General features: G+C 44.5%; 1 protein-coding gene across 2 annotated transcripts in view; it reads left to right on the forward strand.

The window, feature by feature from the left end:
• doc2d (double C2-like domains, delta) overlaps positions 1-12,781 on the forward strand; it is a 79,102-nt gene that overhangs the window by 40,795 nt on the left and 25,526 nt on the right. For both annotated transcript variants that reach the window (XM_017686068.2, XM_017686069.2), the window contains exons 6-8: positions 4,562-4,688; positions 4,861-4,917; positions 6,675-6,799. In XM_017686068.2, coding sequence (XP_017541557.1) covers positions 4,562-4,688; positions 4,861-4,917; positions 6,675-6,799 — 309 coding nt within the window. The remainder of the gene's footprint in view (positions 1-4,561; positions 4,689-4,860; positions 4,918-6,674; positions 6,800-12,781) is intronic.

Here is a 12,781-nt window from a genome sequence, read left to right on the forward strand (position 1 = left end):
GTCCACCACTGGAATTCAGCTGCTGACCGCGGTGTCAGTCGTGCTCACTCAGCTAGATTATTCACTGTATGGAAACATTGTGTCCTAATGAGAGATGTGCTGGAGGGAAATATTTGAAGAGAACATTGAATGGAACCCATTATCCACTCCTCTCTGAATATTGTTATTGTATTCAGAAATGCCCCTAGCGGGCGGAGTAAGATGAGCTATTCAGGGCACCGTTCAAGAAAGAGTATTCCGGGCTGCGTCCCAGATGCTGATATCATTTCTATGGTTTATGTAACGGCAGTGGCAGAGAGAGAAAAGTGGCTTCCAGCTTTTAGAGGAGTGTGAGGAACTGGAACCGGGCCCAGAAAACATCCAAACACTCAGAAAAGAACCAGCTCAGCCGCTGCTGAGTCAGTAGCAGCTCAGACTCAGCGAGGGAAGGTTCACACCTCGAATAGGCCGGAGCAGATCCGGGCCATATGGTCCGTTCTGATGGGCAGCCGGAATCCTGCAGATTCTCACAGAGTCAAAGTGAAAGTTCAGCCAAAAAGACCAAATACATTCCCACACTTACTCCAAATGTAGTCATAGTGCTGTAATCAGCAGGTCCAAGTTCAGCTTTATCACTGAAGCTACAAGGCTAGTAAAGTTGGACGTTTGTTTACTGTCGTCTTGTAGGAGGACTATGGCTTTGTTCAAAAAACAAGTTTAAAGAATCCGAGGACGCAAACCAAAGAAGTGGCTCTGGCCTTTTTAAGAAAGAAAGAAAGAAAGAAAGAAAGACAGAAAGAAAGAAAGAAAGAAAGAAAGAAAGAAAGAAAGAAAGACAGAAAGACAGAAAGAAAGACAGAAAGAAAGAAAGAAAGAAAGAAAGAAAGAAAGAAAGAAAGAAAGAAAGAAAGAAAGAGGAAGAAAGAGGAGAGGAGAAACATATGAAAAAAGAAAAGGAAAGAATAAAAGATATTTAAAGAGAGATGAAGGGATTGGGCAGAAAGAGAAAAGAAAGAGTGAAAGAGACAGAGAGAATGAAACTGAGATGGAATGGAAAAAGAAAGAGAAACATAGGGAGTGATAAGAGAAACAAAGGAAGTCAGACAAAGAAGCAGAGTGAGCAAAGGCGTAAGAGAGAACAGGGGAGGGAGAGAGAGACAGAGAGAGAGAGGGAGAGAATGAGAGAGAGAGGGAGAGCAAGAGAGAGGGGTTCAGAGAGAGAGAGATACCATCAGAGAGAGAGAGACCATCAGAGAAAGAGAGAGAGAAGGAGAGAGGGAGAGAATGAGAGAGAGAGAGGGAGAGAATGAGAGAGAGGGGGAGAGAGAAAGAAGGACAGAGGGAGAGAATGAGAAAGAGAGGGAGGGAGAGAGAGAGGGGTTCAGAGAGAGAGAGAGAGAGAGAGACCATCAGAGAAAGAGAGAGAGAAGGAAAGAGGGAGAGAATGAGAGAGAGCAAGAGAGAGGGAGAGAGAGAAAGAAGGACAGAGGGAGAGAATGAGAAAGAGAGAGAGAGAGAGAGAGAGAGAGAGAGAGAGGAGGGAGATTAAGAGTCCTGCGCCCTCTCTCGCCCTCCCTCTCAGTCTCTCACCTCTCCCATGGTGTGATGTGTGTTTATAGTTCAGTGGAAACAGCAGATCAGAATAAACCTCACAGACTCACACGGAGCCAGAATAACATCACATTACCATCAGCATCACCGTCAGCATCACCGTCAGCTCCACACCACCCCGTCCCCCAACACATGGCCTCACAGCACTTAAAGTCTGAGTCCAGTCTCAAGTCTCTGAGGTGTGAGTCCAAGTAGTGTCTCTGGTGTGAATCTGAGTCTTGAGTCTTGGGGGTGCGAGTCAGAGTGGAATCTCTGGGGTGTGAGTCTGAGTGAAGCCTTGATTCTCTGAGATACAAGTCTGAGTCTCAAGTCCCTTAGTACGAGGTTGGTGTACGAGGTTGGTGTTTCTAATAAAGTGGCCAGTCAGTGGAAGTACGAAGTTGGTGTTTCTAATAAAGTGGCCAGTCAGTGGAAGCACAAGGTAGGTGTTTCTAATAAAGTGGCCAGTGAGTGGAAGCACAAGGTAGGTGTTTCTAATAAAGTGGCCAGTGAGTGGAAGAACAACGTAGCTGTTTCTAATAAAGTGGCCAGTGAGTGGAAGCACAATTTCCCCCTACATTGGCGATATATTCTGAAATACAGCTTAGTGTTTGGAATGTATTTCAGCGTCGAAATACATGGGGTGTGGGCAGCTGGTCTGAAGTAGCAGGAGGGCTCGACAGTCAGTCGTCCTTCAGTGTCCAGCCGGCGGTTGTATACTCAGAAAAAAGGCAGGGAGAGGGAATTAGTTTTAATCTATCCGTTTGTACATAAACAGGGAATGTAAACATTTCCAGAGTGTGGCTAACGACTCCGGCAGATCTGACTATGACAGCTTAACTAACAGGAGAGAACCAGAAGGACACACAGACACGGCAGCTCTCTGAGACAGTCTGGCATCCCTCCGCTCCACCGTCCACAAACCTGTCAGCGTCAGCGGTCAGCGTGTGAGCAGCGGGACGACAGCACCAGCGTCTCAGTTTACTATAATTCCCTGTGTCCATGGACCCCTGGATCTGCTGCCTTTATCTAGGGGGGGAACATTACCTACCAAAAGCTAAACTGAACAGTGAGTTTTCAGCCTGGTCTTAAAGATTGAGACTGTGTCTGAGTCCCGAACAGTTTCTGGAAGATCATTCCAGAGTTTGGGGGCTTTATAAGAAAAAGCTCTTCCCCCAGCTGCAGCCTTAGGAATTCTAGGAACTATTAATAAGCCAGCACTCTGGGATCTGAGTAGTCCTGATGGCTCGTAATGGGAAATAAGGTCTTGCAGGTACTCAGGAGCGAGACCATGTAGGGCTTTATAAGTCAATAAAAGAATTTTATAATTATAACAATTTTAACTATTGTCACTGGTATCACTAATCAATCATTGATTCCACAGCAGACAGACAGCACGGATAACCTAGGCTAATTATTGGTAAAGATCAAGCTAGCTGTCATTAACGTCATTCTTGCAAATAAACTGTTTAATCCACAGTCTTACCTCGTCTGTCTCTGTTCTCTGGGGGAATCTGTGGGTGGTTAGTGTAGTGGGTAACACCTCTGCCTTCTATGCTGTAGACTGGGGTTCAATGCCTCGCCTGGGTAAACACCCTACCCTATACAAATAAGAGTCCTTGGGCAAGACTCCTAACACCACCTTCACCTTCCTGTGTAAAATGATCAAATTGTAAGTCTCTCTGGATACGAGTGTCTGCCAAATGCTGTAAATGTAAATCTATGAATTTTCTAGAAGCTGTTATAGGAGGCTAACGTGTGCTGGGAAACGTGTTTACTTCTACATTAGCATTAGAATTATAGGGGGGGGGCAGGATAGAACGGTTTTTATTACCAGAGCACAACAGAATTGGCTTTTTCACTTGTATTGTTTTAAGACAGACATATATTGGGTAATGTAACGTAAGAGCACCGTATTCCGTACAGTTCTTCAGCACCTTTCACGTTTCAGTAGTTATTGCGGATATAAAAATAAGTCAAACAGGGTGTAATGATTGGTTGGATTCCGAAAAATCTGCCTAGCAACCAAGATGCATTTTGATTGGTCACATTTGGGCCAAAACTTTTAAAGAAATAAGAAAAAAGTGTCATCTGTGTTGTCGGTTTGTACCGTCAGTATTCCGTACACCAGCTCCCACAGAAGGAGCGGTTTTCCATACAGTGCATTTTATTTGAAGTTTTATGTAATATGTTTGCATAAAAATATACATTAACTGATTAAACTGATTATAAAAGTGAATTAATATAAACAATATATGCAGTGAAAGAGGTGACCATGCAAAAAAGCCCAGTAAAGTGAGGCGGTGGTGTGAAGCTGCGCAGCTGAGAGGGGTCAGCTGGGGTCACTGAGCTCACGGTGTAAACTCAGATTAACAGCTCAGTACTAAACACATTATGTTTCAAGGTGATAATCCATTGTTTAATGTTCATTAGTGTTAATTATGATGTTTAAACATGCGAAAATGCATTTTAACAGGACGTGAAAGTTTCCTCACCCTATTCACATTCGCACCCCTGGGTTTCCCCACCTACCATGTCCAGGTCGTGCCGGGGGGCGGTCCCGTCAACTGATTTGATGGAAAAAGGATATATGATAATGCCTCAGATGTATCATTGATGTCAAGAAAGTGGTTTTCATTACACAAACAGGAAAAGCTGCAAGTGTATGGAATATTGAAGTGTACGGAATACCGTGCTCTTACGTTACACTGGATTATTCATTAATTTAACATTTTTGGTTTTGACACCAGATTTCTTGCTGTCTCATTCTGAAACCTGATTTTAAGGTTCAATTATGTTTTTACATTTTATATAAAGAGGTTTTATGTAATTTTGTCATTGTTATTCATTCAAGTTTAATTTTTTTATTTACTCTCTTAATGGCACTCCCTATAAATATGCTTATTTACAGGATTGGTCTAACAAACTGGTGGTATTTGTCAATTTTTCAACTCTTTCTCTGCTCTCTCTCTCTTTCTCTCTCTCTCTGTAGGCTGTGTGTTTGTGATATGGACCGCTTGGGTCGTAATGAGTTTATCGGTGAGGTCCGAGTGGCTCTGAAGAAGCTGAAAGAGGGAGAAACCAAACGATACAATATGGGCTTAGAGAGAATCGCTCAGGTGTGTACACATGTGTATCCACCGCACTGCAAAAATAAGTTCTCGGTAGACCTGTTCAAATTAAATCTACTCAATAGATCTGTTATTTCTCATTATGAGATTGTTGTAAGAATATAAATAAACGTTATTTGACTTTTTTTTCATATTCATTTTTTGTCTCTTTGTCTTTCAGACTCGAGAGGGCAACAACCAGACTGTGGATCAGAGCTCTCAGTTGGTGGAGGAGGAGGTAGGTGTATTGTGTTGGTGCTTTTGTATCAGTGTAAATCTAACAGAAACTAAAAATACAGTAAAAAGACATGTAACTGTGGTGTAGAGTCGCTCAAGTAATCGTCTTGGAACAGCTTGTAACTGTGGTGTAGAGTCGCTCAAGCAGTTGGCCCAGAAAACCATGTAACTGTGCCGTAGAGTCGCTCAATGTGTCAGCCTAAAAAGCGATGTAACCATGGTGGACAGTCGCTCAAGCTGTCGGCCAAGAAAGGCGTGTAACTGCAGTGTAGAGTCACTCAAGCAGTCGTCCCAGAAAGCCTTTTAACTGTGGTGTAGAGTCGCCCAAGCTGTAGGCCTGGAAAGTGATGCAACTGTGGTGTACAGTCGCTCAAGCAGTAGGTCCAGAAAGCCTTGTAACTGTGGTGTAGAGTTGCTCAAGGTGTCGGCCTAAAAAGTGACGTAACTGTGGTGTAGAGTTGCTCAAGTTGTCAGACCAGAAAGGCTTGTAACTGTGGTGTAGACTTGCTCAAGCAGCCGTCCCAGAAAGCCTTGTAACTGTGGTGTAGAGTTGCTCAAGCTGTTGGCCCAGAAAGCCCTATAACTGGTGTAGATTTGCTCAAGCAGTCAGCTCAGAAAGCCATGTAACTGTGGTGAAGAGTCACGCAAGCTGTTGGCCCAGAAAGCCATGTAACTGTGGTGTATAGTCACTCAAGCAGCTGTCCCAGAAAGTCTTGTAACTGTGGTGTAGATTTGCTGAAGCAGCCATCCCATAAAGCCTTGTAACTGTAGTGTAGAGTCACTCAAGCAGCCGTCCCAGAAAGGCTTGTAACTGTGGTGTAGAGTTGCTGAAGCAACTGTCCCAGAAAGCCTTCTAGAAGAAGCTGGCCCAGAAAGCCTTAAAACTGTGGTGTAGAGTCACTCAAGGTGTTGTCCCAGAAAGCTTTGTAACTGTGGGGTAGAGTTGCTGAAGCAGCCATTCCAGAAAGCCATGTAACTGTGGTGTAGGGTCTCTCAAGGTGTCGGCCTGAAAAGCAATGTAATCGTGGTGTACAGTCGCTCAAGCTGTTGGCCCAGAAAGCCTTGTACCTGTGGTGTAGGGTCTCTCAAGGTGTCGGCCTGAAAAGCAATGCAACCGTGGTGTACAGTCGCTCAAGCAGTAGGTCCAGAAAGCCTTGTACCTGTGGTGTAGAGTTTCTCAAGTAATCAGCTCAGAAAGGCTTGTAATCGTGGTGTACAGTTGCTCAAGCAGTAGGTCCAGAAAGCCATGTAACTGTGGTGTAGAGTTTCTCAAGTAATCAGCTCAGAAAGGCTTGTAATCGTGGTGTACAGTTGCTCAAGCAGTAGGTCCAGAAAGCCATGTAACTGTGGTGAAGAGTCGCTCAAGCTGTTGGCCCAGAAAGCCTTGTAACTGTGGTGAAGAGTCGCTCAAGCTGTTGGCCCAGAAAGCCTTGTAACAGTGGTACAGTCGCTCAAGCAGTAGGTCTGAAAAGCCTTGTAACTGGGATATAGATTCACTCAAGCTGTCAGCCCGGAAAGCCTGGTGTAGAGTCACTGAAGTGGCTGGTCCTGAAAGCCTCTGAATCATTAGCCAAAGACTCTCTTGGCCTCTATCTTCGTCGATACAGTGGAAAACCCCTTGGCCAGCAAGGAAAGATCAACAATCATACACTCACAACATGAGTGATGAGCTGTTTATCTATGGCAAAGATGTCTAAATATCATTGATTAATTCTCTCTCTCTCTCTCTCTCTCTCTCTCTCTCTCTCTCTCTCTCAGCGTGGTCGTATCCTGGTATCTCTGTGTTATATTGTGGAGAAGACGTCTCTGGTGGTGGGAATTATACGCTGTGCCCACCTTGCTGCCATGGACTCCAATGGCTACTCTGACCCGTTCGTCAAGATGTGAGTAACATGGAGTGATTCTGTGACTGAGATCAAATGTACTCAGGTTTCCTCATTTTCCTCAGATGTAGCTGATGAGCCGAGACCTGTTTGGTGTCTGACGTCTGTTTCTTTAGCGTTGGAGCCACAAGGCTGCGTGTCATAACGTCACTTTACGAGTGAAATTATAGCTGTATTTGCTTTGTATCAGTCAACATACATACACAGTGGTTGGTTTAACTGTAACACTGACCATAGAGTTTGCAGTACTTTGTATTACCAGGAACCAGATGTTCTTATGTCTACACTGCACATATCACCATAGAGGAACCAGATGTCCTTATGTCTACACTGCACATGTCACCATAGAGGAACCAGATGTTCTTATGGCTACACTGTACATATCACCATAGAGGAACCAGACGTTCTTATGTCTACACTGCACATATTGCCATAGAGGAACCAGATGTTCTTATGTCTACACTGCACATGTCGCCATAGAGGAACCAGACGTTCTTATGGCTACACTGTACATATCACCATAGAGGAACCAGACGTTCTTATGTCTACACTGCACATATCACCATGGAGGAAACAGACATTCTTATGGCTACACTGTACATATCACCATAGAGGAACCAGACGTTCTTATGTCTACACTGCACATATCACCATAGAGGAACCAGACATTCTTATGGTTACACTGTACATATTGCCATAGAGGAACCAGACGTTCTTATGGCTACACTGTACATATCGCCATAGAGGAACCAGACGTTCTTATGGGTACACTGTACATATCGCCATAGAGGAACCAGATGTTCTTATGTCTACACCGCACATATCACCATAGAGGAACCAGATGTTCTTATGTCTAGACTGCACATATCACCATAGAGGAACCAGATATTCTTATGGCTACACCACACATATCACCATAGAGGAACCAGATGTTCTTATGGCTAGACCACACGTCACCATAGAGGAACCAGACATTCTTAACTCTGTTCTGCACATATCACCATAGAGGAACCAGACATTCTTATGGCTACACTGTACATATTGCCATAGAGGAACCAGACGTTCTTATGGCTACACTGTACATATCACCATAGAGGAACCAGACATTCGTATGGCTAGACCACACATCACCATAGAGGAACCAGACGTTCTTATGGCTACACTGTACATATCACCATAGAGGAACCAGACGTTCTTATGTCTACACTGCACATATCACCATAGAGGAACCAGACGTTCTTATGTCTACACTGCACATATCACCATAGAGGAACCAGACGTTCTTATGGCTACACTGCACACATCACCATTTTATCAGCGACTCAGAATGCCCTGTGGACTTGCATTACTTACATTGATCTCAGTTAAGAATGTGGTATTGAGAGGAAACGTGGAAGCGATCTTGAAGTAATACTTTATGATAAAAATATGTTGTAGTCCAAAACTTTACAACAAAACTTTCACAAAACAATGTCCCAGGTATGAAGCGATGCATTCATAACCTGTAATAACTTAACCAGGATGTAGCTTTTAGAGCCATTAAGTGCTTCGGACGTCTGGTTCCTAGTACTATAATGGTGAAAATTTATGACTCTGTAAATTTCTCTCGAAAGACTCATTTCATACTTGCATACTTGTCTCAAATCATGTTTATAATAGACTTGATTGCATGGTTTGTGATGCTGTATGACTTACTGTTACCTATAAGCATGGACCCCACAGCTCCATGACATTAGCCACAGAAATCAATCTAGATAGATAAAGCTACTAATTCCACTACGCTAGGCCGGGGCTTGCTGTGTCAGAACCGATGATCAAAGTGAGGGTAACCGTGTTCCCCTGGCGCCTGAGTGCCGCTGTCGTGGGTCAGAGGTTCTGCTGTAGTAAAGAAACATGAAATGTTCAGAGTGCAGCGGAGCCCCGCCGGAGACCTGAGCCCCCCTCAGCTCAGCTCAGATCACGCTGGTGTTCCCGACTTCAGCGGAAAGTGCTTTTTAGTAGCTTTTTGTTTCCTGAGGAAGGTCGCTGGTTCAATCTCCTGAGCCAACAGCATGTTACTGAGGTTCCCTTGAGCAAGGCAACTAACCACCAACTGCTCCCTGGGCGCTGTGGATAGGGCTGCCCACTGCCGTGGGCAAGTGTGCTCACTGCCTCCTAGTGTGTGTGTTCTCTAGTGTGTATGTGGTGTTTCACTGCACGGATGGGTTAAATTTCCCCGTTGTGGGACTAATAAGGGTCACTTAAACTTAATCTTAAAACAGGTGAACACATCCTTCACAGAGACACACAACTGCATATTTTAATGCACAGTTACTGTGTATTTGCTGATTTTAATATAATGGGAGGAATAAAGCATTAAATTTGGCCTGTGCAAAAGTTATGGCACATTTGATGTTACGTGTCATTTTTATCTAATTTGTTAATGGACCCAGGTGGAGGAGTGTAAGTATCTCAGGGTCTTGTTGACGAGTGATGGCAAGAGCGATGGTGAGATCAACCACAGGTTGCAGCAGTAATGCAGTCACTGTAATGGACTGTAGTGGTGAAGAGGGAGCTGAGCCATAAGGCAAAGCTCTCTGCTTACCGGTTGGTCTACATCCGGACCCTCAACTGTGGTCATGAGCTTTGGGTAATGACCGAAAAAATATGGTTACGGATACAAGTGGCGGAAATGAGCCTCTTCACAGGGTGGATGCTACACTCTACTGACAGGGTGAGGAGCTCGGTCATCCGGAAGGAGGTCAGAGTAGAGCCAGTACTCCTCCACATTGAGAGGAGCCAGTTGAGGTGGTTCAGGCATCTGATCAGGACACCTCAGGTTTATCAGGAACGGCCTACCTGGATGAGTCCCCTATATCTCCAGATTGGTCCCCCGTAATGAGCTGGAGGAAGTTGTGGGGGACAGGGCCGTCTGGGATTCTCTGCTCTCCCAATTACTACCGCGACCCAATCTGGACTAAGCAGTTAAAGATCATTTGGCAAGCAAACGTTCAGATCAAACATATAGATGAGATTTAACCAGAGCCCTTTTCTCCAAAGAAGTCCATACATTTCTCAGAGAGATTTCAGTTAAACTAATCCAGGATTAAAACAGGAAAACTAAAAATCATAATGTAACCGAAGCAAAATAGCAAACACAGTCTTACAGTAAATTACTCAAATAATATACACAGAACATCTAACAGAGCGCTTACGGCAGGTTGAGTGCATACCTGCCTTCACAGCTTCAGAATCATTTAAGCTACAGACCTGATACGCACATCAGAGCACTCAGTAAACCCGGCCCTTCCTAGCCGGCATGAGACCAGAGTGTGACTTCAGCATCAGTTAGTGATCTGGCTCAAAACACCACCAAAAACCCAGATTTTAGCTCTGTGCTTTTAGCCTTTACATTATAAGAAAAGGGTTAAAAGAGTGGCGTGATTCACTCATCAGGAAAATTAAAAATTCAAATAACGCCTGTTTTGCTGTGTATCACAGTTTTAACACTCAGCATGAATCACAGAGGACAGAAAATCAATAAAAGTGGCCAAATTCATGAAGACATCAAACTCCTGTTACTGTTTACATGGCAAAAGATGGCATCTGAGCAGCGCAGGGTCTCTGGAAATAACAGACTCTGGCATGTGTGTCTGTCTCATGGAAACACTTCACAATTTTAATGGTAATTTACCAAAATACCAAAACAGAAACAATGTACACAGATCAGCCATAACTTTCTGACCACCTCCTCGTTTCTACACTCACTGTCCACTTTATCAGCTCCACTTACTGTATAGCTGCACTCTGTAGTTCTACAGTTACAGACTGTAGTCCATCTGTTTCTCTGGTACTCTGTTACCCTGTTCTTCAGTGGTCAGGACCCCCATGGACCCTCACAGAGCAGGTACTATTTGGGTGGTGGGTCATTCTCAGCACTGCAGTGACACTGATGTGGTGATGGTATGTTAGTGTGTGTTGCGCTGGTCTGAGTGGATCAGACACAGCAGTGCTGCTGGAGTTTTTAAACACCTCAGTGTTGCTGCTGGACTGAGAACAGTCCACCAACCAGAAATATCCAGCCAGCAGCGACCTGTGACCACTGATGAAGGACTAGAGGCTGACCAACACAAACTGTGCAGCAGCAGATGAGCTGTCGTCTCTGACTTTACATCTACAAGGTGGACCGACAGGGTAGGAGTGTCTAATAGAGTGGACAGTGAGTGGACCAGCACCACACACACTAACACACCACCACCACGTCAGTGTTACTGCAGTGCTGAGAATGATCCACCACCCAAATAGTACCTTCTCTGTGAGGGTCCATGGGGGGTCCTGACCACTGAAGAACAGGGTAACAGAGTATCAGAGAAACAGATGGACTACACTCTGTAACTGTAGAACTACAGAGACCAGCTATACAGTAAGTGGAGCTGATAAAGTGGACAGTGAGCGTAGAAACAGGAGGTGGTCAGAATGTTACACCTGGTCAGTATATAAGCCACCCAGCAGAGTCCCTGAGCAGTAAGAGATGTGGTGCTTTAACGCTGAGATCCAAATGGAGTTTAGATTTTCTGAGTTTTCCTTATTTAAAGAAATAATTGAATCAGTAAAATGTTTAGAAGCAGGTGTTTCTCAGCCACACTGAACACCAAACCCCAGTGGGCCGAATTGCGTTTGATGACGTACTTTAGCCGTGTTTATAGATAACAGTGTATCATACACTGTCTGATTACTGAGTGACATCACTGACACTCACACTGAGCTTCACCTGCAGGACAGGTGAGCAGCTGGAGTCAGGCAACATACAGTCAGCAGAGCCACCACACTGAGAGTGTAATGGAAATAACAGACCATCACGGTGGGAGTGACCCACTCAGAGAGAGAGAGAGAGAAAGACAGCAAGAAGGAAAGAGAAAGAGAGATAGAGAGTGAGTGAGAGAGGGAGAAAGTGAGAGAGAGAGAGAAAGAGAGAGAGAGAAAGAGAGTGAGAAAGAGAGAGAGAGAAAGAGAGCGAGAGAGTGAGAGAGAGAAAGTGAGAGAGATAGAGAGTGAGAGAGAGAAAGTGAGAGAGAGATAGAGAGTGAGAGAGAGAGAGAATGAGAGAGAGAGAAAGAAAGTGAGAGAGAGAGAGAGAGAGAGAAAGAAAAAGAGAGAGAGAGAGTGAGAGAGAGAGAGAGAGAGAGAGAAAGAGAGAGAGAGAAAGAAAGTGAGAGAGAGAAAGTGAGAGAGAGATAGAGAGTGAGAGAGAGAGAGAGAAAGTGAGAGAGAGAGAGTGAGAGAGAGAGAGAGAGAGAGAGAGAGGGAGAGAAAGAAAAAGAGAGAGAGAGAGAGAGAGAAAGAAAAAGAGAGAGAGAGAGTGAGAGAGAGAGAGAGAGAGAGAGAGAGAGAGAAAGAGAGAGAGAGAAAGAAAGTGAGAGAGAAAGAGAGAGAGAGAAAGAAAGTGAGAGAGAGATAGAGAGAGAAAGTGAGAGAGAGAGAGTGAGAGAGAGAGAGAAAGAGAGGGAGAGAAAGAAAAAGAGAGAGAGAGAGAGAAAGAAAAAGAGAGAGAGAGAGACAGAAAAAGAGAGAGTAATCTCCTCGTGCAGGTCAGCAGCAGGAAGTAGATCCATCACAGCTGTATTTAAAGCATGTAAGCTGTAAGAATGTTCTCCACACTGATTCTGTGACATCACAGCCATGACACTCCTGTCTGCGCTTTAAAAGTGGGTGTGAATCTTTAGTGAACATTTCTGACACGTATTCACACAGAGGATCTCACACACTGTCTGTTCTATTCTCCTCCTCACTCTACAGTCATCCGAACATCAGCGAGGAGCAGAGGAGCCTCCTCCACCGGCCTGGAAGCATGATTACTATATTCAGGCCAGATTACTACAGTACGGCTATAATGTACTCTGTTGAGCCCACAGTGTGCCCACAGATCAATATATTGTGGCCACAGATTACTATATTGTGGCCACAGATTACTATATTTGGGCCATAATTTAATATATTGTGCCC

This window comes from Pygocentrus nattereri, chromosome 28, assembly GCF_015220715.1.
Source record: "Pygocentrus nattereri isolate fPygNat1 chromosome 28, fPygNat1.pri, whole genome shotgun sequence".
Lineage (NCBI taxonomy): Eukaryota > Metazoa > Chordata > Actinopteri > Characiformes > Serrasalmidae > Pygocentrus > Pygocentrus nattereri.